Source organism: Balaenoptera physalus (genome assembly GCF_965194825.1).
Source record: "Balaenoptera physalus genome assembly, chromosome: 14".
NCBI lineage: Eukaryota > Metazoa > Chordata > Mammalia > Artiodactyla > Balaenopteridae > Balaenoptera > Balaenoptera physalus.
In genome coordinates this window covers 36,374,227-36,398,155 of record NC_138893.1, presented here as the reverse complement: position 1 = coordinate 36,398,155, position 23,929 = coordinate 36,374,227, and the positions used below count along the sequence as shown (strand labels likewise).

At 39.2% G+C, this 23,929-nt stretch overlaps 1 protein-coding gene across 10 annotated transcripts in view; it reads right to left on the bottom strand.

Moving 5' to 3' along the window:
* Positions 1-23,691, bottom strand: part of SHTN1 (shootin 1) — a 102,420-nt gene extending 78,729 nt beyond the window's left edge. For 2 of the 10 annotated variants that reach the window (XM_082423412.1, XM_082423411.1), the window contains exons 1-2: positions 23,102-23,683; positions 8,656-8,708 (exon numbers count right to left, since the gene is read on the bottom strand). In XM_082423412.1, the coding sequence (XP_082279538.1) occupies positions 8,656-8,696 (41 nt within the window). In that variant the 5' untranslated portion in view covers positions 8,697-8,708; positions 23,102-23,683. Of the gene's footprint in view, positions 1-4,443; positions 5,150-8,655; positions 8,709-18,648; positions 18,725-23,101 lie in introns of those variants that run through there. The other 8 variants (XM_082423415.1, XM_082423409.1, XM_082423417.1 and 5 more) reach the window with 8 other exon arrangements.
* Positions 23,692-23,929: the final 238 nt, after the last annotated feature.

The window sequence follows — 23,929 nt, the reverse complement described above, 5'->3', positions numbered from 1 at the left end:
TTTTAAGTAGGTATTTTGCTGACACAGTAAAAACCCCACTCATCCGCAGGTCAGATTCCTGAAACTGCGCAGTTTCAATTATCCAGAACCCTGGGGGCACACTGGAAGTGACCACTGCCTGGAGGCAAACTGCTGCCCAACGTCCCATGCACTCTCTAACTCAAGAAAAAAACCATCCATGTATCCTTAGAATTCTGAATAGAAGAAGGTAGCAAATTAAAAGGAGGGAAGGCAAAAATAACTTATTAAAGCATGAGGATCTTTTAGGGTATCAGGTACAGAAACAAGCATCTAAACTGGCTCTGTAGGTATTAATGAATTTTTTTAAAACCTAACATTCGTTATGAGCACTGAATTCAATTCACCCCGATTTTCACAAAATAGGAAGTAAGACACACTTTAGGAAGATCTTCATCAAAAATGTCTAAAACTTTAAAAAGTGATTTTAGCTATTAGAATGATAATTAAAATTTTAATTGTGTGGGAATACTATTATACTATAATAAGAGGACCATATGAACAAAGTTATATTTTAATCCTACCATGTCAGAAAAACATATCTGGGATATGTTTTTTGGGATTTCATACCTTTGGATATTTTTATTTTCAAATGTCAATGGCTAAAAAATTATGATGCCACTGATAATTGGGAAAACCCAAATTAAAATAGTAAGATATTCTCATCTAATAGACTGGCAAAAACTGAAAAAGTCTAGGATCAGATGTAGGACACGCTCACGTACTGCAGGTGAAATGTCAACTAGCATAACTACTTTTGGAAATAAACTAACAAAATTGGAATTGTACATACCCTATGACTCAGCAATTCTACTTCTAGATTCTAGAATCTCCAGCAATGTGTACAAAGTGATCTATACAAACATGTTCTGCATTTATAGTAACAATAAATCATGGTATATCCATATAATACACTATAAATGAAAATGAATGAACTAAAGTTGAATGTATCAACATAGATAAACCTCAGAAACCATAAGGTTGAGTAAAAGGAATTATAGAATATATATCAAATGATACCTTAAGCACACAAAAACACTTTATATATTTATATTGTATCTGTATATTTCCCGATACATATGGTATGTATAAAAACATAAAAACATGAAATAGAAGGATACATATAAAATACATAACAGTAGTTGTCTCTTAAAAGATAGGGAGGGGAAGGGGTCTAGGGCTGGGTGACACAGAGGACCTTCAATTTTATCTGTAGCATTCTTTTTTCTTTTTAAATTTCAAAACAGATAAGCTAATTCTGTGAGGTGTGTATTTGTTATATTATTCTCTGCCCTTTTCTATGCTTTTAAAATATTTTTAAAATAAAAAAAATTAAGAAAACAGTTCAGTTTTGTATGTCAGTCTCTCAAGAACTGAAACTTTCTAAAAGTTTTAGTTTTAAAAACCTATCTCTGTTCATTTGGGTAAATCCATTCTGGCTACAGTACATGAAACGAGTACACAGTGTTAAAGTAGCAAAACTATTTACTAAATCCTGACCTAGACCCTCCACAAGAGGGGTCAGGCAGGACCATTTTCTAAAGGAAAAGGTATATCCTTTCATTAAAGTTTTCTTGTGTCAATTTAACTTCTGTAAAAAAGTAATTCTGTCTAATACAGTTTCTAGTCCCAACTTAACATGTAAACTGTATTTACTGTCTTTTGGTGTTTAAAATTCTAAACACTCTAGAGTCCTGGATTCTCAAATAAGTTTATGAGATCCTTCCCCCACCAGACAGTGTAACACCTAACTTCATGAGCATGCTAGCCAGCTGTTTCAGGAATGCTCCTCTCATTTTCTAGAATGTGGTACCTGTTCCCCTTGTACTTCCCCACCACCCTGCCAGTCTGCCCACCCATGGCCCATGCTCTTCGCTCATAAGGCCCAGGTAGACATGCTTTGGTTAATAACAGGTCTCAACATCACAGTCTTATCCCAACATTCATGTAACGAGTTTCTACAGTCCAGCTATGTGCGTTCACACTAACTCTATAGGCATCGCCAGCAGATTCAGAAGCAGTCTCCCAACACCAGCTGTGTTCTATCAGAGGTCTTCATGTTGCTTTGCTTTCTATTTTCTGCAACCATATTATGATAGAACTGGCAGCCACAGAATTTACCATCTGCTATGGATACTGAAAGGGGTGTGTATTGTGGGGAGCGGGGATTTACACATGCTGCAAAAGCAACTTATTTATTCCAAACCAGAGCTGAGCAAAATATGAAGGACGTACCCGTTTACTAAGCAGAAATCCAAACATCTACTTATTTCATCATTTTAGATGAACCCAGAAAAATATCTTGTAACCTTTCTCTCAATCTACCAACAGAGAGAAAGTAGCAAAGATTCCAGGCCTTTTTGGAAGAATGTTGTATCTTTATATCCCACAGAAGCCCCTCACCCATCCTACCCCTTCCTCTCTCCTGCTCACGCAGCTGCATCATTTGTAGAAACCGCTTCTTTTTGTGTGAGAATTGCTTGTGAAGACTTTGCAATAGCAACAGATGTTCTTGGGCCCACGTCACTTAATTACGATGCTCAACGATTCTCTGTAGCTCAAGGCTGGGGGAGAACCCAGCAGCACAAGTGCTGGCTGGTTTAAGGAAGTTGGATCACATTACATCAATTCTAGAGTCTCTATTTTGGCTCTTCATGAAGTGGTGAATTGGCGGGAGGTTAGCCTTGCTGGTTTTGAAAGCTCTTCATATTAGAAGCCCTGGCTGTTTTCCAGAACTCTTCCTTGAGGCTCATCCAGGCAGATACCTGGCTTCTGAAACTAAACCAGCATTTCAAAGCATTGGCAGACTGATTTGCAGAGGAAAGTCTTTCCAGTGTGTACTGGTAAGAGGGGACTCTCCCCGACCAAAATGGGCAGCTCTGTTCTTTCTGCCTCGCATATCATCCAACTGCTGTTTGTACTAAAATGTCTGCTTAACGGGGCTCAGCAGAAGTACAGATAACTGTAGGCACTAAGATATCTTTATATTTTGCTGTGTGTATATTTTATGCAAGAAAACCCCCAATATTCTGAATTGTGTCTAACTTCCACTAACATAAACATTCATTTTTATCTCCATGACGCACAGATGCAACAAAGAGTTGCCAGCCTACAGAAAGGCCAGTTTGGAGCCCAAGAAATACACACATGCACTGCATACACAGGACAACAACAGAGTAGGCAATCTACACAAAGACAACTACCGTACAGTTGACTGAATTAGACTTCTAAGCAGGCATCTACTGTAATAACTGAATGCCTTTATTTCCTTCCTCCAAGTATTGAACAAATTATTCATACAGGTGCTATGTTAAGCAGAGAAAATACAGTGGGGAACATAATCGGCAATGTGCTCTCACAAAACTTATGATCAACCAAGAAAGACCAACAATGAAACAAGCAATTTATAAGAACACTTGCCATAATGAGAGAAGTACTGCACTACAGGAACACACAGCAGAGGCTACAACATTAAGTCTGAAAAGGTCTCAACCCCACACCATTTCTTACTTATTTGTCTTGAACTTCATTCCTTTTATGTCCAGTTACAATATTTAAAAGTTTAAACAGGCATAGCATCAGAATTGTGCATATTTACCTGCTTTAGAATATTTGGTGATGCCGTTTGAGGACCATCAAATCATTTTTAGTAAAAATCAACAATTCTATTGTTCCACCTATGTAAGTTTGGCTAGAACTCAGCTGTGCTTATCCTTAAAGAACACAATAAATTAAATCATTCCCACTAGAATGGAATTCTTTTCACTCTCTTTCTCTTTTGGTAGTGTTCTTTCTTCCAATTCAAAGTTCTTTCCCTCCAATTTTCACAGGCAATAAAGTAGTAGCTGTCCCCTAAAGCTGTCTTACAGCATTCTCCAAATTCTAGGTATTGTGTGTTAGATGGAAACACATGTCATCAGAACAGAGATCCTTGCTCTTTGTTTCTGGATAGATTGCTGTTAATAAGAGACTCATTTTCACTTTCAAACTGCTAAGTAATTACTTTTTCTCTGGCACAACCACTTGCCACTCTGTTCTAAAGAAACCGCATGTATGTGAATGTATTATGCATGAACAGTCAGCATAATGGATGCGTATCTTGCTCTTTAAAGTGGCTTCTTTACTGATTTTTTTAAAATAAAATACTTTGGGACCTTCACCTCTGAAATTTACAAAAGATGAAGAAATTTTAACAATAGACAACTGAGCCAAGATGCAAACAGTATCATCTATCTTACTTCTTGAAACCTAAGTCTTGGAAAGTGTCTGTCTCATTCCCTTTTCATTCATTGTTCCTGGCAAGCTGACAGAACCGCCTGATGCAGTGTTACAGTAGCTCACCCAAACGACTTCTAATCAGCCACTTAAACATTTATTCATTTCAAAACTCGATCTCGGAACATAGAATTAAACATAAATACTTACTGTTCAAAGGCAGACATTCTTCTATTCTACAGATTTCCTTCTTTTTATGCACACTCCACACTGCCCCCACCACTCTGAGAAATGTGAAAGCTATTCCATTAAAAGCTCAAAAAAGCTCTGCCCACCCCCATGTAGGAAAAAAACCACAAACAACTATGACAAAGATCCTGAATGATTCATAAGAGAATGCCCTTCAATTGTAGAAGCATGACTAACACATTTAAATATGATGATTGCTTCACAAGCAGAGTAAAACTTCATTTGGTTGACTTCAAAATATACAGTCCTCTATTTTTCTTTACCCCAAAAATAATTTGGAAGGGTTGTTGACTTCAATGTGATAGGCTTTCTCACTTTTTAACATATTGTTGATAATGCTATTTAGAAACTAGGCAAAAAATAAGTAGCACCCTTTCCATAATCTCCACCTATCTTGATGTCTAAAAAAAAAACAAAACTGAAGCTTTTACACTTTAATCCAACCCAGACATCTTACATGTACCCTATATAATATTTTGATAATGAATTTTGGTTATTAAAATGTGATAAGTGCATAAGAAATATACAGATGTTTCATTACAAAGAGGCGACAATTCTGCTTGTGAGAGAAAGAAGACTGTGAAAAAAAGTAAGCGACATTTAAGCCAAGAATTAAGAGACAAGAGTTAGTCACATGGAATTGAGTAGGAACCTTGTCTTTTTGTTCTCTTCCCATCCCACCAAACTCTAAGCGTTCACTTATATGTACAATTTATCACAGTTATTTGTCAACTTGCCTGTGTCCCTCATTAGAGTAGTTTTATTCTAGAGTGGGACCTTCGTATATTTTTCTTTATATCCCAGTACTCAGAAGGCATTCAGCAAAAAGTTTTCCTTATCAACTCAGATCCTGATTCCATCCTCAAAGACACTGATAAAAACCACAAAATGATCAGCATTATATTGTTCTTAACAAGGGAGAACTGCAAAGGAAAAGATCATTAAAACATTGGCCCACCCTCCCAAATCTCCTACTCTTACCCTTGGAATGCATTATGTCAGAATCTATACACACGTGCGTGCGCACGCACACACACACACACGCACACACACATAGGCACAAGCACGCGAGAATTTTTCTGATGTAAGATTGATTTGATATTTAACTTTCAGTTTTTAAATACAAAGCAATAGATGATGAAGACAAACGATCCAGAAAAGTATTGAGTCTGATAATTTGCTGTGGAAAATTCATGGGCTAACAATAAAAAATTAAGAATAAAACCAAGACCTTTGTGGAAAAAGTCAATTAGATCCCCTAGGTTTACCTGCTTCAAAATGAGTATTTTTGGTCAGAATACCCTGTCTGAATCCAGACTCTGTTAAGCCCTGAGGTCCTGTTTTCCATGAGACAGAGCTGGCACAGGGTTGTTGGAGCATCAGATTAGGGAGATAAGGGAATGTACATGACCCACAGTAGCTTCTTAAAAAAACAGTCTCTTAAGCAACTGCCTGTTCTGAGGAAATTCATGTCCTACCACTTGTCTCAACAGAGGAGATTCTAAACAGGGCATTAAAAGATCTACCCAAAGGGATCACACCCACTGTCTCTTCCCATTGATAAGGTTCATGACCTGACAACAAAGATGGTTAGACTTAATGTGGACACACAGAAGGAAAAAACTTGCCATTTATTTTTCTAGTCGCTTACACTTCTGCAAAATTTCCCCACATCAAATTAACTATGGCAAAAGACTCTTACTTTAGATTCCTATCCTTGACTGATTTAACTGAACTCGTTTGGGGTCGCGAGGTAAGAATGGCCATGAATATTTGCTGATGTGGACTGGACAAAGCTGACACAGCCAGGCACAAGAGAGTGCTTTGCCAGAGAAAATGGTGTTCTCCATTTACCACCTCCAGAACTAAAGCTGCTTTTACTCATTCTGTGCTGTATTAAAAAGGCTTTTATTATAGGCTTCCCTCCTTTGTAATACAGCCCCCCTTTCGGGGAAAAATCTGCAGTAATAAGCCTACTAGTCTTTTAACACAAGATAAACAGAGTGCGGTAAACTTAAAACCATCCTATTTTGTTTTACCCAACCACACAGCATTCCATATTGCTTTCATTTCTTTTCTTCCCATTTCTGTTAATAGTTATTTTTAAAGAGTAAGTACAGAAGCAGGTCAATACAGATGTTACAAAAGTATCAGGACATACTCTGTGTAGAGAAACATGTAAACAGGTAATGGGCTAAGGTAATTTTTAATCCTTCTTTTGCCAAATGCATCTTACCTACAATTCACTTGTATAACAGATGGTTCGCATAAAAACTCACTGCAGAAAGTGGCTCGCAGTTAAACAACCATCATCATCACTAATAACGGATGTTTATAGAACATCTACTATTTTTAGGGCAATGCTAGGTCTACAAGTAAGCAAGGATTAAAGAAGGATAAGAAAAAACAAAAAATTTATTCTTTTTCCTCTTATGTTATTCACGTTCTTCTATATCCTTCTTTCTTCATCAAATGAAGACACTTGTTTGCTTTCCCCCCTGCTATCTTCCAGGTTAAATCAAAGAGTTCTCCTGAATTAACCCTTCCAACTTGTTTTGCTCTTCCCCCCTTGGACCAGGAACATATATGGAAGAGACTCAATTGACTGATAACGTCTTGGCTCCTTCTCCTAGAGCTGGAAGATGGTTGGGTATCTTAGGGAAAAAGGCTCAAGCTATCTGGCATAAGCTTCACCCATTAGCTTTGCTTTAAAATTACAGGACATCAGGGACCCAGGATCTAAGCATATACTCCCCACCTGTTGGCATCCTCGGGACATCTGTGATTTTGTGTGGTTATGATGTTAGAATTAGAAATCTTGTCAAACTGTTTTCTGTGACCTCCTTACCATATTAGAGACGCATGTACCAGCCACCTTCTATCACAGATATTCTCATCACCCCACCTACCATTCCCTGAATTGCCTAGTGAAAGGAAGGGAAGATACTTAAAATTTCAAATATAAATAAATTTTTAAATAAAATTTTTATTTCAAAAATAAACCAAAGATTTATTTACAAATGAGCAAAGAAGCATGAAACGTGGGTGAAAAATAACGATCTAAAAATCTATTATAATGTGCTTTGAACTAGAGGACTTACCATTAATACCACCACACCAACATCTATATAGGTGGCAAATTAATATGAGTAAAAAAGTTAAATATGATTCTTAAGAGTTCAATAAATACCCACAAACATGCCACAAGTTTTACAAATATTTAGCTCACTGCCAATTTTCATTACAGCTCTTACTCTGAAATTTTAAGGACAAGGTTGCATAATTTACTGCAATGATGAGTACCTTCTTTAATAACCACGAAGGACCTGTCTTATTAATTTTCCACCACGGATGTTATGCTTTGAAATATTTGGTCTATCAAACAAATTTCTAAAAATAGAAATTTTAAATTTTTAAAATAAATTTCATTTATATCTAAATAACAATAATGGACAGTTCCCCCTCTCTCTCCTTTTCATTTTCTACTCAGTCCCTCTACTTTTTTTAGCCTTCCCTTCTGTATGTCCCTTCCCTAAACTTATAGGGAAAAAAAGATATATGTTAAAAAAACATTCATGAATCTTAAATGGATATGTCCAGAGACATAAAGGTAAGTAGAATTTAATTATTTAACCGTTAAAAAATAAAACTCCCAGAGCCCAGGAAAATATTCACCACACTTCACCATCTTCACATTGGGTGTTTTTCAACTTCCAGTAGATTATTCATATACTTAGAGGAAGCAAACATACAAAGGGTTTATGGAAGCATTTGAGCTAAACACCAATGACTAATTCCAAAGAGTTCTCTCCAGACCTAATATGTCTCAACCCAAAAGGTAAATGTCTCAGGCCTTCAATTCCATCACTAGAATCCCAAATCTGACCGCTGGAAAAAGTACAATTCTTGGGGGCTTGAGTTGCTTGGCTTGGTGCCTTGCTGCACATTTAGCCGTGTAGTTAATCTCCCAGAGCAGCGCCCACTGTGGCATGCCTGCTATTCTTTACCATCTGGAGCCTGGAGTTGATATTAGCCTGAACCACACATGCAGGAGAAAAGAAATTAAAAAAACAACTCTCATTCGCATTTAACTGAAATTGGTGGCAGAACAATGCACCATGCTGTCTAGGCTTTTACACATGTAAGAGAGGAAAGAAAGGGTAAAGTACAAACCTTCTCCTTTGTCTTCTGGTTCTCTGCTCTGAGGTCTTCATATTCACCTATTGCTAAAAGAAAAAAAGGAAAGCAATGTTATAATGCTATCAAAAGTTTACTATGGGAAAACCTGGGAACCCAACTAACCCCTATTGTCTATTTATAAGGTTCTGGGTGGAGTGGAGAAGAGGCCACAGAAGAAGGGCTCCTGCTTTTAAGAATAAGGAAGAAGAAGAGACCAGAGCAGATGTGAGCCCACGGAGCCGAATTTCAGTTCTCCTGGGTTATTAGGAAGACCTATGAGCCATAAGTGCCTATGACAAGTCACTTCTCATCTTTGCTGTTCAGCACTTGTGAAAGGAGACGGTTTGGTGTCCCTGAAGTTCCTTCCAGCAACATTATTCTGTGGTGCTGTAATCACAGGTTTATTTAAGATTGGCCTCCAGAAAATAAACTCAATGTCACATATCTGCTTTATCCACAGGGGAAAGTTTCTGCTATGAGCATTCAGCTAAGAACAACTATTGTCAGGCACTGCAAGATCATCAACCACCAAGCCATGACCAGATCCCAGCCAGATTCATTTCACTAAATTAGAAAAATATGTGAATTGTCTGGAACTATTTCCAGCTATGTGGGAAAAGCAGCAGTTTTCTACTTAAAATCCTCCACTGCCAGAAAAGCAAGCTGAACTCCCACATTCATCTCTTAGCCAAAGCACCATTTTTAGATAGCCTCACAGTTGAGAATGTGCCATTTAGAGTGTATTGTGGGAAGAAAGAGACTGATTTAGGACTAATGATGGAACAGAATGTCTAAGGTGGACCCAGCAGAACCACTGCCCACTCCCTGACCAGCATTTTGACTGGCACCAGAGAGCCAGGCAATAATCAAGTTTGGATTTTTATACTTTTACTTTTAAAAAATTTCATTGGGATTTATCTACAAAAAGCTAAGTTTTTCTTTAGAAATAAAAAAGACAAACAGAGCTTCCTATTTCTATGAAGAACCTGAAGATATTAATTAAAAATGTGAAACCAGTGGTTTTAAGAACATTCCAGATAATCTGGTCATTAATTCTAAAGTGTATGTGATTCTAACCACTGGAGCAGAGAATACCACCAAAACAATTCAGATGGCAAAGTATACGCTGTTCCTTTCAACAGTGATCTGAAGGGTTTAGAATAGTTACTATGATGACCGGACTGAACTCTTAAAATCCAATTCAAATAAACAAATATTTATGAGACTATACCATCAATGGCCCGAAGTTTTATCAGCACTTCATAACCATCTAAATAAGAATTAATGGACATTTTATTGAAGCCACACTGAAAAAAGAATCTTTGAAAATTAGATAGCCATAAGATAGCTAAATGTATACATATAAAGATACAGCCCTTTTAAAAATAATTAGTTTCAACAGAAAAGATTTGATTGATCACAAAATGAAGCCCTCTGCACACCAGCTCCTTATCAGCCTCCATCAGACAAACCCCCAACCAATGAGTATGAACTAAATTGTCCTCAGTTCTGAAAATTCAATAAAATGTCCCTCCCCCTCCTTTTTCTAACAAAAAGAAACATGAACTAAGAGATTCTAAAAATACGCACTTACATCATTAGGTAGTCTATGGTCATGGTCCCAAATCTTATTACTATATCTAATATTGTTTCAAAAACTAAATATTTTATTGAGAGACTTTGCTTTAGTTTACTTGACATTTAAAAGTATCTTTAGATAAAGTTGAAAAATCAAAATTGATTTACCACTCTATTCCTGATAACCTACTTTACAGACATACAAAAAAAAAGACAGTAAGAAATTTTTTTTTCTATTTAAAGCATCAGATAACGGCTACGAAGGCCTTTTTAAAAATACCGATACTGTTCTTCCATTATAATGCCAACAGAATCCAGGCGAAACACTGTAGACTCCCAATTACTGGGTCTTTATGAAAAGCATTAATTATGAATCCTTTACCTATCATATCTTAATGGAAACCACAGAAAATATGCTTTCCGTGACTGTAAGCAACTTAAAAAAAAAAAAAAAAAATGAAACCAAGTACAGGGAAAGGAGAGGAAAAGTATGGGAAGAATTCAACCATTTGGTAGTGGGAAGGGACAGTTGGGGAATTGGGCATAAACGAAAAATATTTACTTATATTTTTATTTCTTTGAATTTAAAAAAACCAAGCTTACTGCCCTAAACAATATTCACATACACATATACCATAGTGAAAACATGTGTAACCGCATCTTTAGCAAAACTGGTAAAAACTATAATGACCTATGTTATTCAGCTACTTCTTTTTTGGCAATGCCAAAGGGTCACAGAGAAAGCCTTATTGTTTCACAACTGGCTCACAGTTTCAAAAATTTTTAACATGAGCTGTGCAACTCAAGTGATTTGATGAGAGAGATCCTCCAAATTTTGAATTACTCAATAAAAAAAGAAGAAATGATTTTGACCAATTCTCTGTCATGTGAAAGATATCTGCAGCTTGGGAAACTTCATCCCTTGCATTTACAGATACAGCATATTTCACTATACTGTAAAGTCACACAGCACAGCAATTTAAAAGTGCAGCCCAAGCACTTAACTTAGCCAGGTACCTTGGGCAAACTGCTTACTCTCTGCATCTCAGATTCGTCATCTGGAAAATAGGAATAATAACTGTACATCTCTCATAGTGTTCTTATGAAGAGTAGGTGAGGGGATTCCCTGGTGGCGCAGTGGTTGAGAATCTGCCTGCCAATGCAGGGGACACGGGTTCGAGCCCTGGACTGGGAATATCCCACATGCCGCGGAGCAGCTGGGCCCGTGAGCCACAATTACTGAGCCTGCGCGCCTGGAGCCTGTGCTCCGCAGCAAGAGAGGCCGCGATAGTGAGAGGCCCGCGCACCGCGATGAAGAGTGGCCCCCGCTTGCCGCAACTAGAGAAAGCCCTCGCACAGAAATGAAGACCCAACACAGCCATAAATAAATAAATAAATAAATAAAAATTAAAAAAAAAAGAGTAGGTGAGCTAACATGCAACAAGAGTGCTTAGGCATATTAAATGTTGAATACATGTTAAAGCTTATCATTACTGATACAGCACGGTACGTCAAATCTGTGAGTATGACAAGAGATGAGGCTGCTCCCTAATGCCTTCGGTCTCAGGCTTACTTCAGTGATACATGGCCTGAAAGATGGCAGAGCAGAAAATCTCTGAAATCCTAAGTACTAGTACCTTTCACCAAAGAAAAGGAGGAGAGAGGGGGGTTAAAGATCAACTGTAGTTCGTTGTAGTAAAAAAAGAAGGTGGCAAAGAAGTGGAAGCATGTCTGAAGCTGTACTTTTCAATCCTGGCTGCACATTCGAATCACCAGGGGAGCTTTTAAATCCTACAGCTCTCAAGCCTCCTCTCCACTCACCCCCAACCCAAGATTCTGATTTAACTAGGTGGACCTTGGACATCCGTATTTCTGTAAGAGCTAAGCACCCCAGGTGATTTTAATGTGCAGCCAAAGAGGGGACTCACTACATAGGAGTATAGAATGGAAGAAAAAGGAAAATGTGGAGAAAACAAGGAGAATATCAGGCAAAGCATGTGCTTTAAGAATCATGCTGGTTCTATATTCTAACCCGCTAATGCCAAGAAAGAGAATTTTCTTTACAAGCTGCAAACCATGACGTAGCCATCCCAGGAAGCAGCTGAGTAGACTTAGTTGTTTGAGAAACCTGACAACTAAAGTTCAGAATTACAGGCCAATAACAGCTCTGGCTAGGGTGAGCAACAATCAGCTTGCCTGGGCCTTCTCCAGTTTCAGCATTTTAGAGTCCCGTGCCCCTGGAGACCTCTCAGACCCAGGAAGCCTAACCACCCTACCCTAGCATTAGCTCCAGATCAGTATTTCCAACCAACACCATCTAGACCTGCACTGTCAAATATGGTAGCCACTAGCCACATGTGGCTACTTACACTTACATTAATTAAAATTAAATAACATTTAAAATTCAGCTCTTCAGCTGCTCTGACCACATTTCAAGTGCTCAATAGCTACATGTGGCTAGTGGCTACCACTGTGGACAGTGGACACAGAACACTTCCATCACAGCTGAAAGTTCTACTGAACAGTACAGTTCTGGACATCTCTGTCCACATACCTTACAAGCACCTCAAACTCAACATGTTAGAAAGTGAGCTCATCAATTCCATTTCACCCAAACCTCTTACTTCCTGTATACAGCACCATCATCTACCTAGTTCTCAAGCTAGTACCTCAGGATCACCCTTGATTCCCCACTTTCCCCCACCACCAAAGGATCATCAACTGCTCAGATCTCAAAATGTCTCTCCAATCTGCCCTTCCTCTATTGCCAGTATCTCTGCCCTATTTCTGACCCTCAATAATAGCAAAACCCTCTCATCTAGACTCTAGCTTCCCTCTATGCCAAGTTCATTCTTTACAAGGTAGATACTAGTTAGCATTGTAACAAAGAAACCTGGTATTTCATTCTCTTGTTTAAAAGCCACCAAAGATGTTAGCTTCACAACCTGGGAACCCCACTCTCCTCTCCTCTCCCCAATCAGAGACCACACTCACTCCATCACACCCAAAGTCCCAATGCTTCCTTAAACCCTCTAAGACCTTTCATACCCAAGTGTCTTTACAAATATTTTCCCCTCTGCCTGCAAGGTCTTCCCTTCCCCACCTTCCCCACCTCCTCCTTTTCAATGCAGTTCAACTGTCATTTCTTCTAAGAAACTCTCCCCATATAACAGGGGCAAAAATCAGCATTTATATTTCTAATATACTACCAAAATACACTGTTCATAGATCTCTTTTGGAGCATCTACATGCAACATTATAAGTTGTCTGAACACAGGTCTGTTTTCTTGTCTTTTCTCCCACTCAATTCCTTGCTATATACCTTACACTCAGCAGAATACAAAGCACAGAGTCTATGCCTATGTTGAATGAATGAGTGGTTCATATAAATCTGTGATGTAGAGCAATTAAGCCAAATATTAACATCTCCCCTTTAAAAGTGAAGACACAAATGCATAGAAAAGTCAGATCCCACAGTAAGGAATGGTGGAAGCAGAACCAGTCTACTGATCCTAAAGGCCATCCATGTAAAAAACATTTATGAGCACTACTGTGTGCAGTGTGCTAAAGCACTAGACCAGAAATGACCCTCTAGGTTGAAGACTATGTCTTTATGCATCCAGACGCCCTCTTCTAGCACAGTGCCTGACATATAGTAGGCACTTGATAAATGGGTGTTAAATTCAGGAAGGAGGAAGAATGGATCTAGGTCTTCACATGAACAAATCATGAAAGAGCACATACTTTCCTCCCCATATTAAAAGGGCCTCTTAAATCGTATGTTACAACAAGATACTTAATAAAAATGAAGCTTTAAATAGCCATCAAATATAACCAGAAAAACACTGCCTCATGAGGTCTTCTAATGTATATTCTCATCCACTGAGTTTACATCTTTGAGGCTCATGGAGCCTTGAAACATCTCTTACTAATGGGGTATGAGGACATAAGTCATAACAGATAATGTTCAATTAGGACATTATTCACTTCTGCACACATCCCAATAGGTCCTGCTCTTAAAGCCAGAATAGAAAGAGAAGTCGTTTATACCTCAGTTGTTAATTAAAGCATTAGAAAAGCCAGGGAAACACTGCTGGAAAACCTGATCAAAAAACAAAGGTGAGAGATTTCACATCTAAAAAGAAATTATAGCAAACCTGAAATTCACTCTTTACCTGATAGAACATACAGTACAGTGTTAATGATTTAATGATGCTTAAGAAGTAATCTCAACAAACTATATTAATGACTTCAAGGTAACCAACAGAAAGGAAGGAAACTGAGAACTTTAAAATACGTATATAAGTCTGGTTTCTGGTCTGGCATGTAAGGAGCTTGTAAGCCGACACTCTGGTCCTCACAACAACAAAAAAAGCTGAACAAACTGAAAATCAACAACTCTTCTTGGATCCAGGACAGGACTGAAGTCACAGGGCAAATCACTACTCCAAAAATTAGAGATACACTCAGACAGATACAGAGAATCACAACTTATTGGAGCAGAAGCCAAGGTGCAGAAACACCCTCATGTGCCAAGATAGGAAAAAAAATCTAAACTGTAATTAACAAATTGCTAGAGGCTCAGTTCCAACAAGTTTGAGAGTTAAAAACTCCAGGCGTGGGCCGATCTTAAGAAGCCCCGACACTTTTTTGAGTTTTAACTCCAGGAGTACTACCAGGTCCTCACAGTGAATACTGAGAAAATTTCCCTATTGTTTCTGGCAGGGGAGGGGAAAAGTAGCCATCACGAAATATGCCCAGAGCATTCTGTTCTTTATAACAAGATCTTCCCTCAAGAGAAATTATTTTATTAGAGCCTAACAGATTAAAGGCAAGGTAATAACCAACTCCAGCACCTTGTAGCCTTCTTGTCTCACGGACAGGGAAAACTGGAACTGAGAAGCACTCGTGAAAGTCACAGCTCTGGGGCACAGGCTCACTTAAAGACCAAGACCCTATCACAGGACTATTCCCTTCCCCCATACCCAACCACTACATGAATGTTTATAGCAGTTTTATTCCTAACTGCCAAAACTTGGAAGCAACCGTGATGTGCACCAACAAGTGAATGGATAAACTAACAATGGTACATCTATACAATGGAGTATTATTCAGTGATAAAGAGAAACAAATGAGCTGTCAAGCACAAAAGACATGTAGGAAGCCTAAATGCATATTGCTACATGCAAGAAGCCAATCTAAAAATGCTACACTCTGTACAATTACAACTATATAACATTATGGAAAAAAACAAAACTACGGAGCCAGTAAAAAGATCAGTAGTTGCCAGGAGTTCCAGGGTAAGGTGAGAGGGATGAACAGGTAGAACAGAGGAAATTTTTGGAGCAGTGAAACTATTCTGTTTGATAATGTAATGATGGGTACATGTCATACATCTGTCAAAACCCATGGAATGTACAACACAAAGTATAAACCCTAATGTAAACTATGGGCTTTAGTTAACAATAGTGTATCAATATTGGCTCATCAATTCTAAGACCTGTACCACACTAATGCAAGATGATAATAATAAGGGAAAACGGGGGCGGGGGGGTGGGGGGAGATGAGGGAATTCTCTGTACCTTCTGCTCAATTTTTCTGTAATCTAAAACTGCTCCTCAAAGCCGTATTTAAAACAAACAAATATATATATATATATACATGTGTGTATGTATATATACATACATATATATTGATATATATATATATAATCTCAATCTCAGAATCATACCCTGATTTGTGCCATACAGGATTTCAGATAGAATCAAGTGACTAAAAGGATCCTAATATATTACTGTTCACTGCACCAAACAAAAATTTCAGAACTCGTGTTTTAATGTTTACAATGCTTAGACACATCAATAAAAAATAAATGAAATAAAAAGCTTAACCAACATGGGAAGAAGAGAAAAAAGCAGTGTTCCTTCTACATTTTAAAGCAAAGCTTGGCTGTGTTAACAGCTCTACAGAATAAAATCTACAGCACAACAAAGTTTAAAATATACATACTTTTTGGATCTAACAATTTTGGATCTAACACTTCTGAGAATTTTTCCTACAGCTGCACTTACAGAGATATATGTGTACAAAGGATGTAAGCAGCATTACTGTTTTGAATAAATTTTGGTTTTATAAACTTTAGATTCATAGCAAAACTACACACATAGTAGAACTCCCATATATCCTACACCCAGTTTCTCCTATTATTAACATCTTACATTAGTATGGTACATTTATTTCAATTAATGGACCAATATTGACACATTATTACAAACTAAAGTCCATACATTATCTTATTTCCTTAGTTTTTACCTAATGTTTTATTTTTGTTCCAGTATCCCATCCAGATACCACATTATATTTAGTCGTCATGTCTCCTTAGACATCTCTAGGCTGTGACAAGTTTCTCAGACTTTCCTTGTTTTTGATAACTTTGAGGAGCACTGATCAGATATTTTGTAAAATGTTCCCCAACCTGGGATGGTTTCCTCATGATGAGACTGGGGCTATAGGTTTTTAGGGGAGGACCACAGAGGTGGAGTGCCATTTTCATCATCTCACATCAAAGGTACACACTATCAACATGACTTAAATCACTATTGAAGTTGACCTAGATGACCTAACTGAGGTAATGTCTGCCAGGTTTCTCCACTTTGAAGTTCCTATTTACCCCCCTTTGGAAGGCAGTCACTACGCACACCCCACACTTACAGAGCAGGGCATTATGCTCCACGGCCCTCGGAGCGGGAGGATACATAAATTATTTGGAACTGTTCTGCATGGAAGATGTGTCTCTTCTCATTTATTTATATCAGTATGGACTCATGAATATTTATTTTATACTTTGGGTTATAATCCAGTATTTTGTTGTTCAAATTGTTCCATCTTTGGCCACTGGAAGTTCTTTCAGTTGGTTCTTATATCTCTTTGACATATCCCCATCACTGTGGGCTCATTTTTTTGAGCACTTCCTTACTTTCTAGTAACTACAAGATACTCCAGGCTCATCTTGTATATATCCTGCCCCAGTCACTCCAGCCCTAGAATCAGTCATTTCTCCCAGGAGCCCTGTTCCTTTTACTGGAGAATGGTATTACAAGCCATGTTCTGGAGCTAGATGTGCTCACTGTTACTGGTACACCTAGGCTCTCAGCTGAAAGAGCAAGGAAATAAATGTCTGTATACTAACCCAATACATATATACACATCTGTAAATATTTCTATATGTAACCATCGGTATCTATATTAAGCTAAACATGAGTTCATACTGATGTCTCCAACTCTTCTCTATTGCCAGAAGCATTATTTTTAATAAAAAAAAAAGTAGAAATACAGAAGTTTGTTTTCCAGAGGACATTAACTACACTGTGGGAGACCCATACATGGAACATTATGCAATCAATTTTTAAAGGTTTAACTCTATATGTACTGGTATGAATTCTATAATATATATTAATGACAAATATATATGTACATACAAACACAATTTCCAGAAGGAAATACAACAAAAGGTTAACAGTAGATAACTTTGAGAAATGGAAATGGGGTTAGAACATGCATTATCAACGGGTCACCCTCAAAGAGGAAAAAAATATTAGATATGACAACGGCTTGTAGCTCTCCAAAGGATCACAGTACACAAAAAGATGCAGAGTGTATCTGCGGTATTAAAATTTCATGGGGAGGGGAAGTGATTAGGGGAAAAAATGTCTAAAAAGACTCCTTTGGGGAGTATAATGAAATAAAGATTGAGAAATAATGAGTTAGAAGGAACAGGTAATTGTACTTTTTATTCCATATGCTTTTTTTCTTCTGTGAGCATATGTTTATTTTTTAATTTAATTTTTTAAAAAAACAGAAGTAAGGCTGATCTACCTAATGGCAGTGTTAGGTGAATAGTGAAATTCTGACTAGAAGTTGTAGTTCCTCAGGCCATCCTGAATGTCCATCTCACAGAGGGTCACCCCAACCGGGGACTCTTTGGCAGTGGCTCACCAACTTTAGGAAAATGCATTTTTAATACTCTGGTTTACAAAAATCATATGGCCCACAAAGCCTAAAATACTTATCTCTGCCATCTACAGAAAAAGTCTGCTGACCCCTGATCTCCACTATATTAGCTTAAATATTTTTTGGTATGTTCATACAGTGGAATACTACTCAGCAATGCAAACAAACGAACTATAACTACATGCAACAATATTGATAAATCCCACACACATAATGAGTGAAAGAGGACTGAAGCAAATAATACACACTGTATGATTCCGTTTATGTAAATTTCAGAAACTTGCAAAACTTATCTTCAGTGGCATTGGATATCTTTGGGAAGAGGAAGGTGATAGTGATTGGAGGGGTTATGAAGGGGCTTCTGGAAATGTTCTGATTTAAGCGTTGTTAGAAACATACTTGCTTTTTAAAAATAATTCACTGAGATGTTCATTTGTATCCTGTGCAGTTTTCTCAATCCATGTAATACTTTGTTCTAAAAGCAAAAAATTTTAAATATAAATCTTACAAAAATGTAACCAGATGAAGAAATATAAATTTACCAGCCTTTTCAGAGGTAACTAAGTAAGTACATATGTACCCTGGCTGTTCAGATACAGTTGGTCCCTGGACCACACTTGGAAAATAGTGGTGTAAAGCCAAGTTTGCACCTGACACCAAGGCAACCATTTAGTCCCAAACGGCTTTCTACTGACTGACTTTGTATGGACCCGAGATTGACAATGCTTCAGCTTTTCCAGATAAATAGGGTCATTGTGGTAGACAACAGTTTCAGACCCTTTTGTCAAAATAATGCTCTAGCTACTTTCTAGCCTGGAAGCCAAGGGAACACTGGAAGCCTCTTTTAATTACTAACTCTGTTCTAAGAATAAACTTAATTTCCATGTGTACCTTAAGCACTAGCTCAATAATCTTGAAGAAAATGATACCAACTCTCAAGATGAAAGAAGGTTACCTTGCTTTAAAACGAATTATCTTACCATTTTAAATAGTGTCAGTCCAAGAATAGCCCATAACTTTTATTTGTTTGTTGTTGTTGTTTTGGTCTTACATTAGAACATCCTTTTTGCTAAGTGGCAATCATTCTCTTCAAACCTTCCTCAACAAGAGCCAAATGACATAGCATTATGATGATGACAGTTTAGTGGACATCTGCTGTTTGTGTCTTCCTAGCCCGCATCCCCCTCTGGTAGTGGCACACCATTCTTTTTTGGACTACTCCAATCCATTGGTCTTTGTGGAGGCTGCCAATCAAGGTGCCCTGCCCTTCGCTGGCCAAAGGACTTTAAACACATGACCCAAATGAGGCCAGTTAGACACTCTACCACCATCTCTAAACTAGGAACTCCTCACCAGCAGGGACAAGGTTTTTTCCATCTCTATATCTCTGAGGCCTAGCACAGTGCCTGGCTATGAATATTCAATGCATGTGGGCTGAAAGAAATACAAAGAAAATCATGTACCTTAAACAAATGCTGAGCTAAGTCTATCATTTCCCAACAGAATTCTGAACATTGTATTATGTTTTGTAAGGAAAATGTCCACTTTAGTAAGCTAGGAAATATGCATTGGAAATAGTATCGCAAGTTGCCATTTCTCAGTGCATTAAAGATGTCAATCAGTCCAATAAAATAAAGCCACAAAAAAGACAAAAGGAGAATTACCTCATTACCTCAACATCTGCTTGAACATAAGCAATCGCACACTGGCTAATTTTTTTTAAAGGGACATAATATAACTTTCTAGAAAGACATAATATAACTAATTATACCATTCACTAGAAGGGAACATACAATGTTTTGAAGTAATTCAGAAGTGGGTGTGATTTATAAGACATAGAGCTTAGGGAATGTTAAGTATAAATTAGAGATTGTTCATATTATGACAGACTCCGTCATTACATTTCACAACTTTTGTCAAAAGCAACCTTATTCACCACACCACTAAAGACTTCACATTAGGGAAGGCTGCTGTCAGCTTTGCCATTTAGAGTTGATGGCAACCTTCTTTCTGAACACCCTCCTGCGGAATGGGTTCAAATTTTAGACTTAAAATACACTAGGGAAGAAATGATATGATGAAACCTAAATGACCAATAAACATGTAAAAAGATTTCAAACCTCACTAATAACCAGGTCAAACAAATTTTTTAAAGGTACCATTTTTCTTCATCAGATTGGCAAAAATTAAGCAACCTGTCAGGCTGTCAAATTAGTAAAGACTGCTGTTGGTCACTGTTGACCAATGCATGGGAAAATGGACACTTCTGGGGGGAATGTGAACTGATACAGCCATCTGGGGAGGGGGGCACTTTTGCAATGCCTAGCAAAACTTTATATGTATATGCCCTCTAAGCCAACAATTCCATTTCTAAGAATATATCCTAGAAAAACAAATTTTAATTGTACAAACTGATTTGTATGATTATTTGATTAATGACTGTCTACTAGACAATAAACTTGTCTGTCTGGTTCACCATCTCTTCCCCCAGTGCCCAGGACATGGGCCCCACTTATGACAGGTACCTGGTATTTGTCAAAGGAGTAAATGAATAGGTTTACTCAGCCTAAAAAAAGAAAAACAGAGTATTTAATCGATAATGGTTCTTCTTGTTCACATTAAATAGTAGTGGAATTATTCACAATGTTAACAGGCTGTAAAAAGTACTGTCTACTTTTAAAAATAAATCACACACACCGGCTTATGAAATTGATCATAATATTGGTAAAAGCCTAAACACCTAGTTGCCAGGTTTTCCACTTCAAATCCCTAGCTTCCCAGTTAGTTCCGTAGGTTAAATAGCAATTAAATACTCTTGAAATAAGTCACTTGCTATCACAGTCTATGATCCACTGACAAATGCCCCTATTTTGAAATGTATAAAAATTACACCATGGGCTGATAAAAACCCCAACACCTGTGTAACCAGACTCAATATCCTAAAAAAAAAAAAAGTATACTCTTTAAGAAACACAAATTTCAAAGTCTGTTCTATTGCCTTTAACATGCCCAAAACTGAGGAAATATATCCTCTAAAAATACTAATGCATGGATTTGTTTGTTTTCCAACATAACTGGAGAACCAGAAACTTAAGAATCGTCCGTTTTTCTCAAGTCTCACATCCAACACAGAGACAGAGATGTGTTCCAAAATCAAATATAAATAACTTGTGGATTATCTGCACTGTTAAATTATCCTTGAAATTATATACAGCATGAAAAGAAGTGAAATTTTAAATTTTAACATTATTTAAAAACTGACCATCCATCAAAAGATCTGGTATCTACTGACAGATATTACCAATAATGAAAGCTCCAACAGTCTAGAATATGAATTAAGAGTCTTTATGTTGGGTGAGGGGGGTAGTGTTATTAGGAATAAAATACTAATAAAATCCAGCCCTTCACTAAAACACTTGAGAAATTCCACAGAAAGGCATGTTGCCCACCCACTAGATTCACTGATTCTTGTGACTTCATGACCTTAGACTAACCTAGGATGGGAGGTGACGGTACTGGGAAGGCAAAAGCCATTAATATTTATCCAGCACTTTCTAGATGCTAGATAGCACAGAGGAATAATGTGTTCTGTCCATTTTCGAGGTTAAATATTGATAATTTCCCCAAGGTCACACAGTTACTAAACAGTCACATTGAGATTTGTTCTCAGGAGTGTGGACTCCAGAGGGATCAAAATACCCTTATGAATGGTATGTTTGTGGTCTCAAGGAGCAACAGGTCACAGTACTGGACAGACCTCATAAAATCATCTGCTTTAGCTCTTGTGCCGAGTCAGGTCAGGCTTGATTAACCATAAGACCCACGGAAGGGAGCAGACTCTTCCAAGTTCACAGAGCTGGTGAGTTAAGTCAAGGGAAGTGAAAGAGCTGGGATTAAACACCAGGATTAGCCACAGAGCAGGGTCCCTTCCACTATACGGCCATGTAAGCAAGTTATTCAGAAAAACATATGTTCTACACATTTTTACTTCCTAAATCTGCATGGTTCCTCTCTTTCTTGACCCATATTCTCAGGCCACCTTTGGTCAGGGTAATAATAATTTTAAATTTAAAAAGTGTTAGGTTCACATATGATCTTAATTTGGCTTTGTTCAGAAGTGTGGTTAAGTGATGAAAATCACTGACTAAAACAGTTCTTTATTAAGAGATTAAAACAGTTCTTTATCTAGCTACCAGGCAATGTAGAAATGCACGTACATGGCTTTCCTACGAACCAGAGCCAAGTCCTAATTCAAGAAGCCCCGCACAGGCAGGGTGTTGCCTCACTGACAAATAAATTGCTAAAAATGGGAAGCGATAAAACATACCGTGGCCTGCAAATCCTCGCTGCTAAGGAAAGAGGAACTAGGCCAAACCAGAATGAAAAGCTCGGAAAGGCTGTCAAGCAGCGCCGCAGGCGCCAACGTGCAAGGGGGGGCCAAGGCCAGGGAGCGAGGCCGGCAGAGCTGCCTAAACCGCCGCCTCTCCAAAATTATCAGCCCCACTCGCTTCCCCCGCGTGTACGGTGGTACCGTGGGACCTTGTCCCCGCCAAATCCTTCGCCCTTCCCCTCAACCCCCATGGCCGGCTAAAGCGACCAACGGGTAGCGCTCCCCGCCCTGCCGGGCACGACACTCCCAGGCACAAGCAAAGCACGTTACCCTCCGCCCCGAGCTCGCCAAAGCGCGCGGGGCGCGAAGAATGCTTCTCCACGGGTGACGGAGCTACTGGGGGTGACTACGACGGCCGCAACCCCTCCCGCCCAGCTTCCACCACCGCCAAGCCAGCGCCCTGGAGCCGTCCCCACCCATGGGCCGCGGCTGCCCGCACCTGGCGGCCACACGCCCGCCTACCTTGCTCCTTCAGACTGGAGATGAGCTGCAGCTGCTTCTCCTCGTCCGAGCTGTTCATTTTGGCAGGTGGGGCCGGGAATAAAAAGAAAGGAGGGAGAGGCGAGGGGTACAGTGGGGGGAGGGGGGAAGAAAAAGCAAGATGCCGGTGGCTTGCGGCTTCACTACCCGGAAGTTGGATTTGCTCCCGCTCCTCCTCCTCCTGGCGCGGAGCGCGCGGGTGAGATCATCCCCACGCACCTACTCAGCGGCCTTGGCTGCTTCACCTGCAGGCAGGCGGAGGGGCGGGGACAGGCCGGTAGCCCGGGGGCAGGAGGTGCGGACGTCGGAAGCACCCGCGGTGGCACCTGGGCCCGCAACCCGTGCCTAGCCTGCGGCCCGCCGCTGTGCCTCAGCTTCCTCCGCGGAGGCCGGCGCCGCAGGATGCGCAGGGGGAGGGCGACGTGCGGGGCTGCGCGAGTTCGCTGTGGCTACCTCCTGCACCCTCTTCTCCGCCTCCACCCCGCCGCGGACACCCGGACGCGCGTTCCGGAGAAAACCTGCCCTGGGTCTGCAGAGTCTACGAGAACCCCACTTTGAACGCTGTCAAGAGCCTCTCTCCACGAGAGAGATGTAATTAGCAATAAGCACCCAGGATTCTTCCCCAATTCTCGTACAGTGGACTCTGGGGGCGGTGTGGGGAAACCTAGGTGCAAGAAAGGCCAGGCTCTGTGTTAATATGTTTTGCACCTTGATAAGCATACAGATACTGAAACAGGCCGGCCTGGTAAGTTCCAAGGAGGGCGTGGTAGTCAGCGGGCTTCCTCCAGCAACACCGGTTTGAGAAACGGT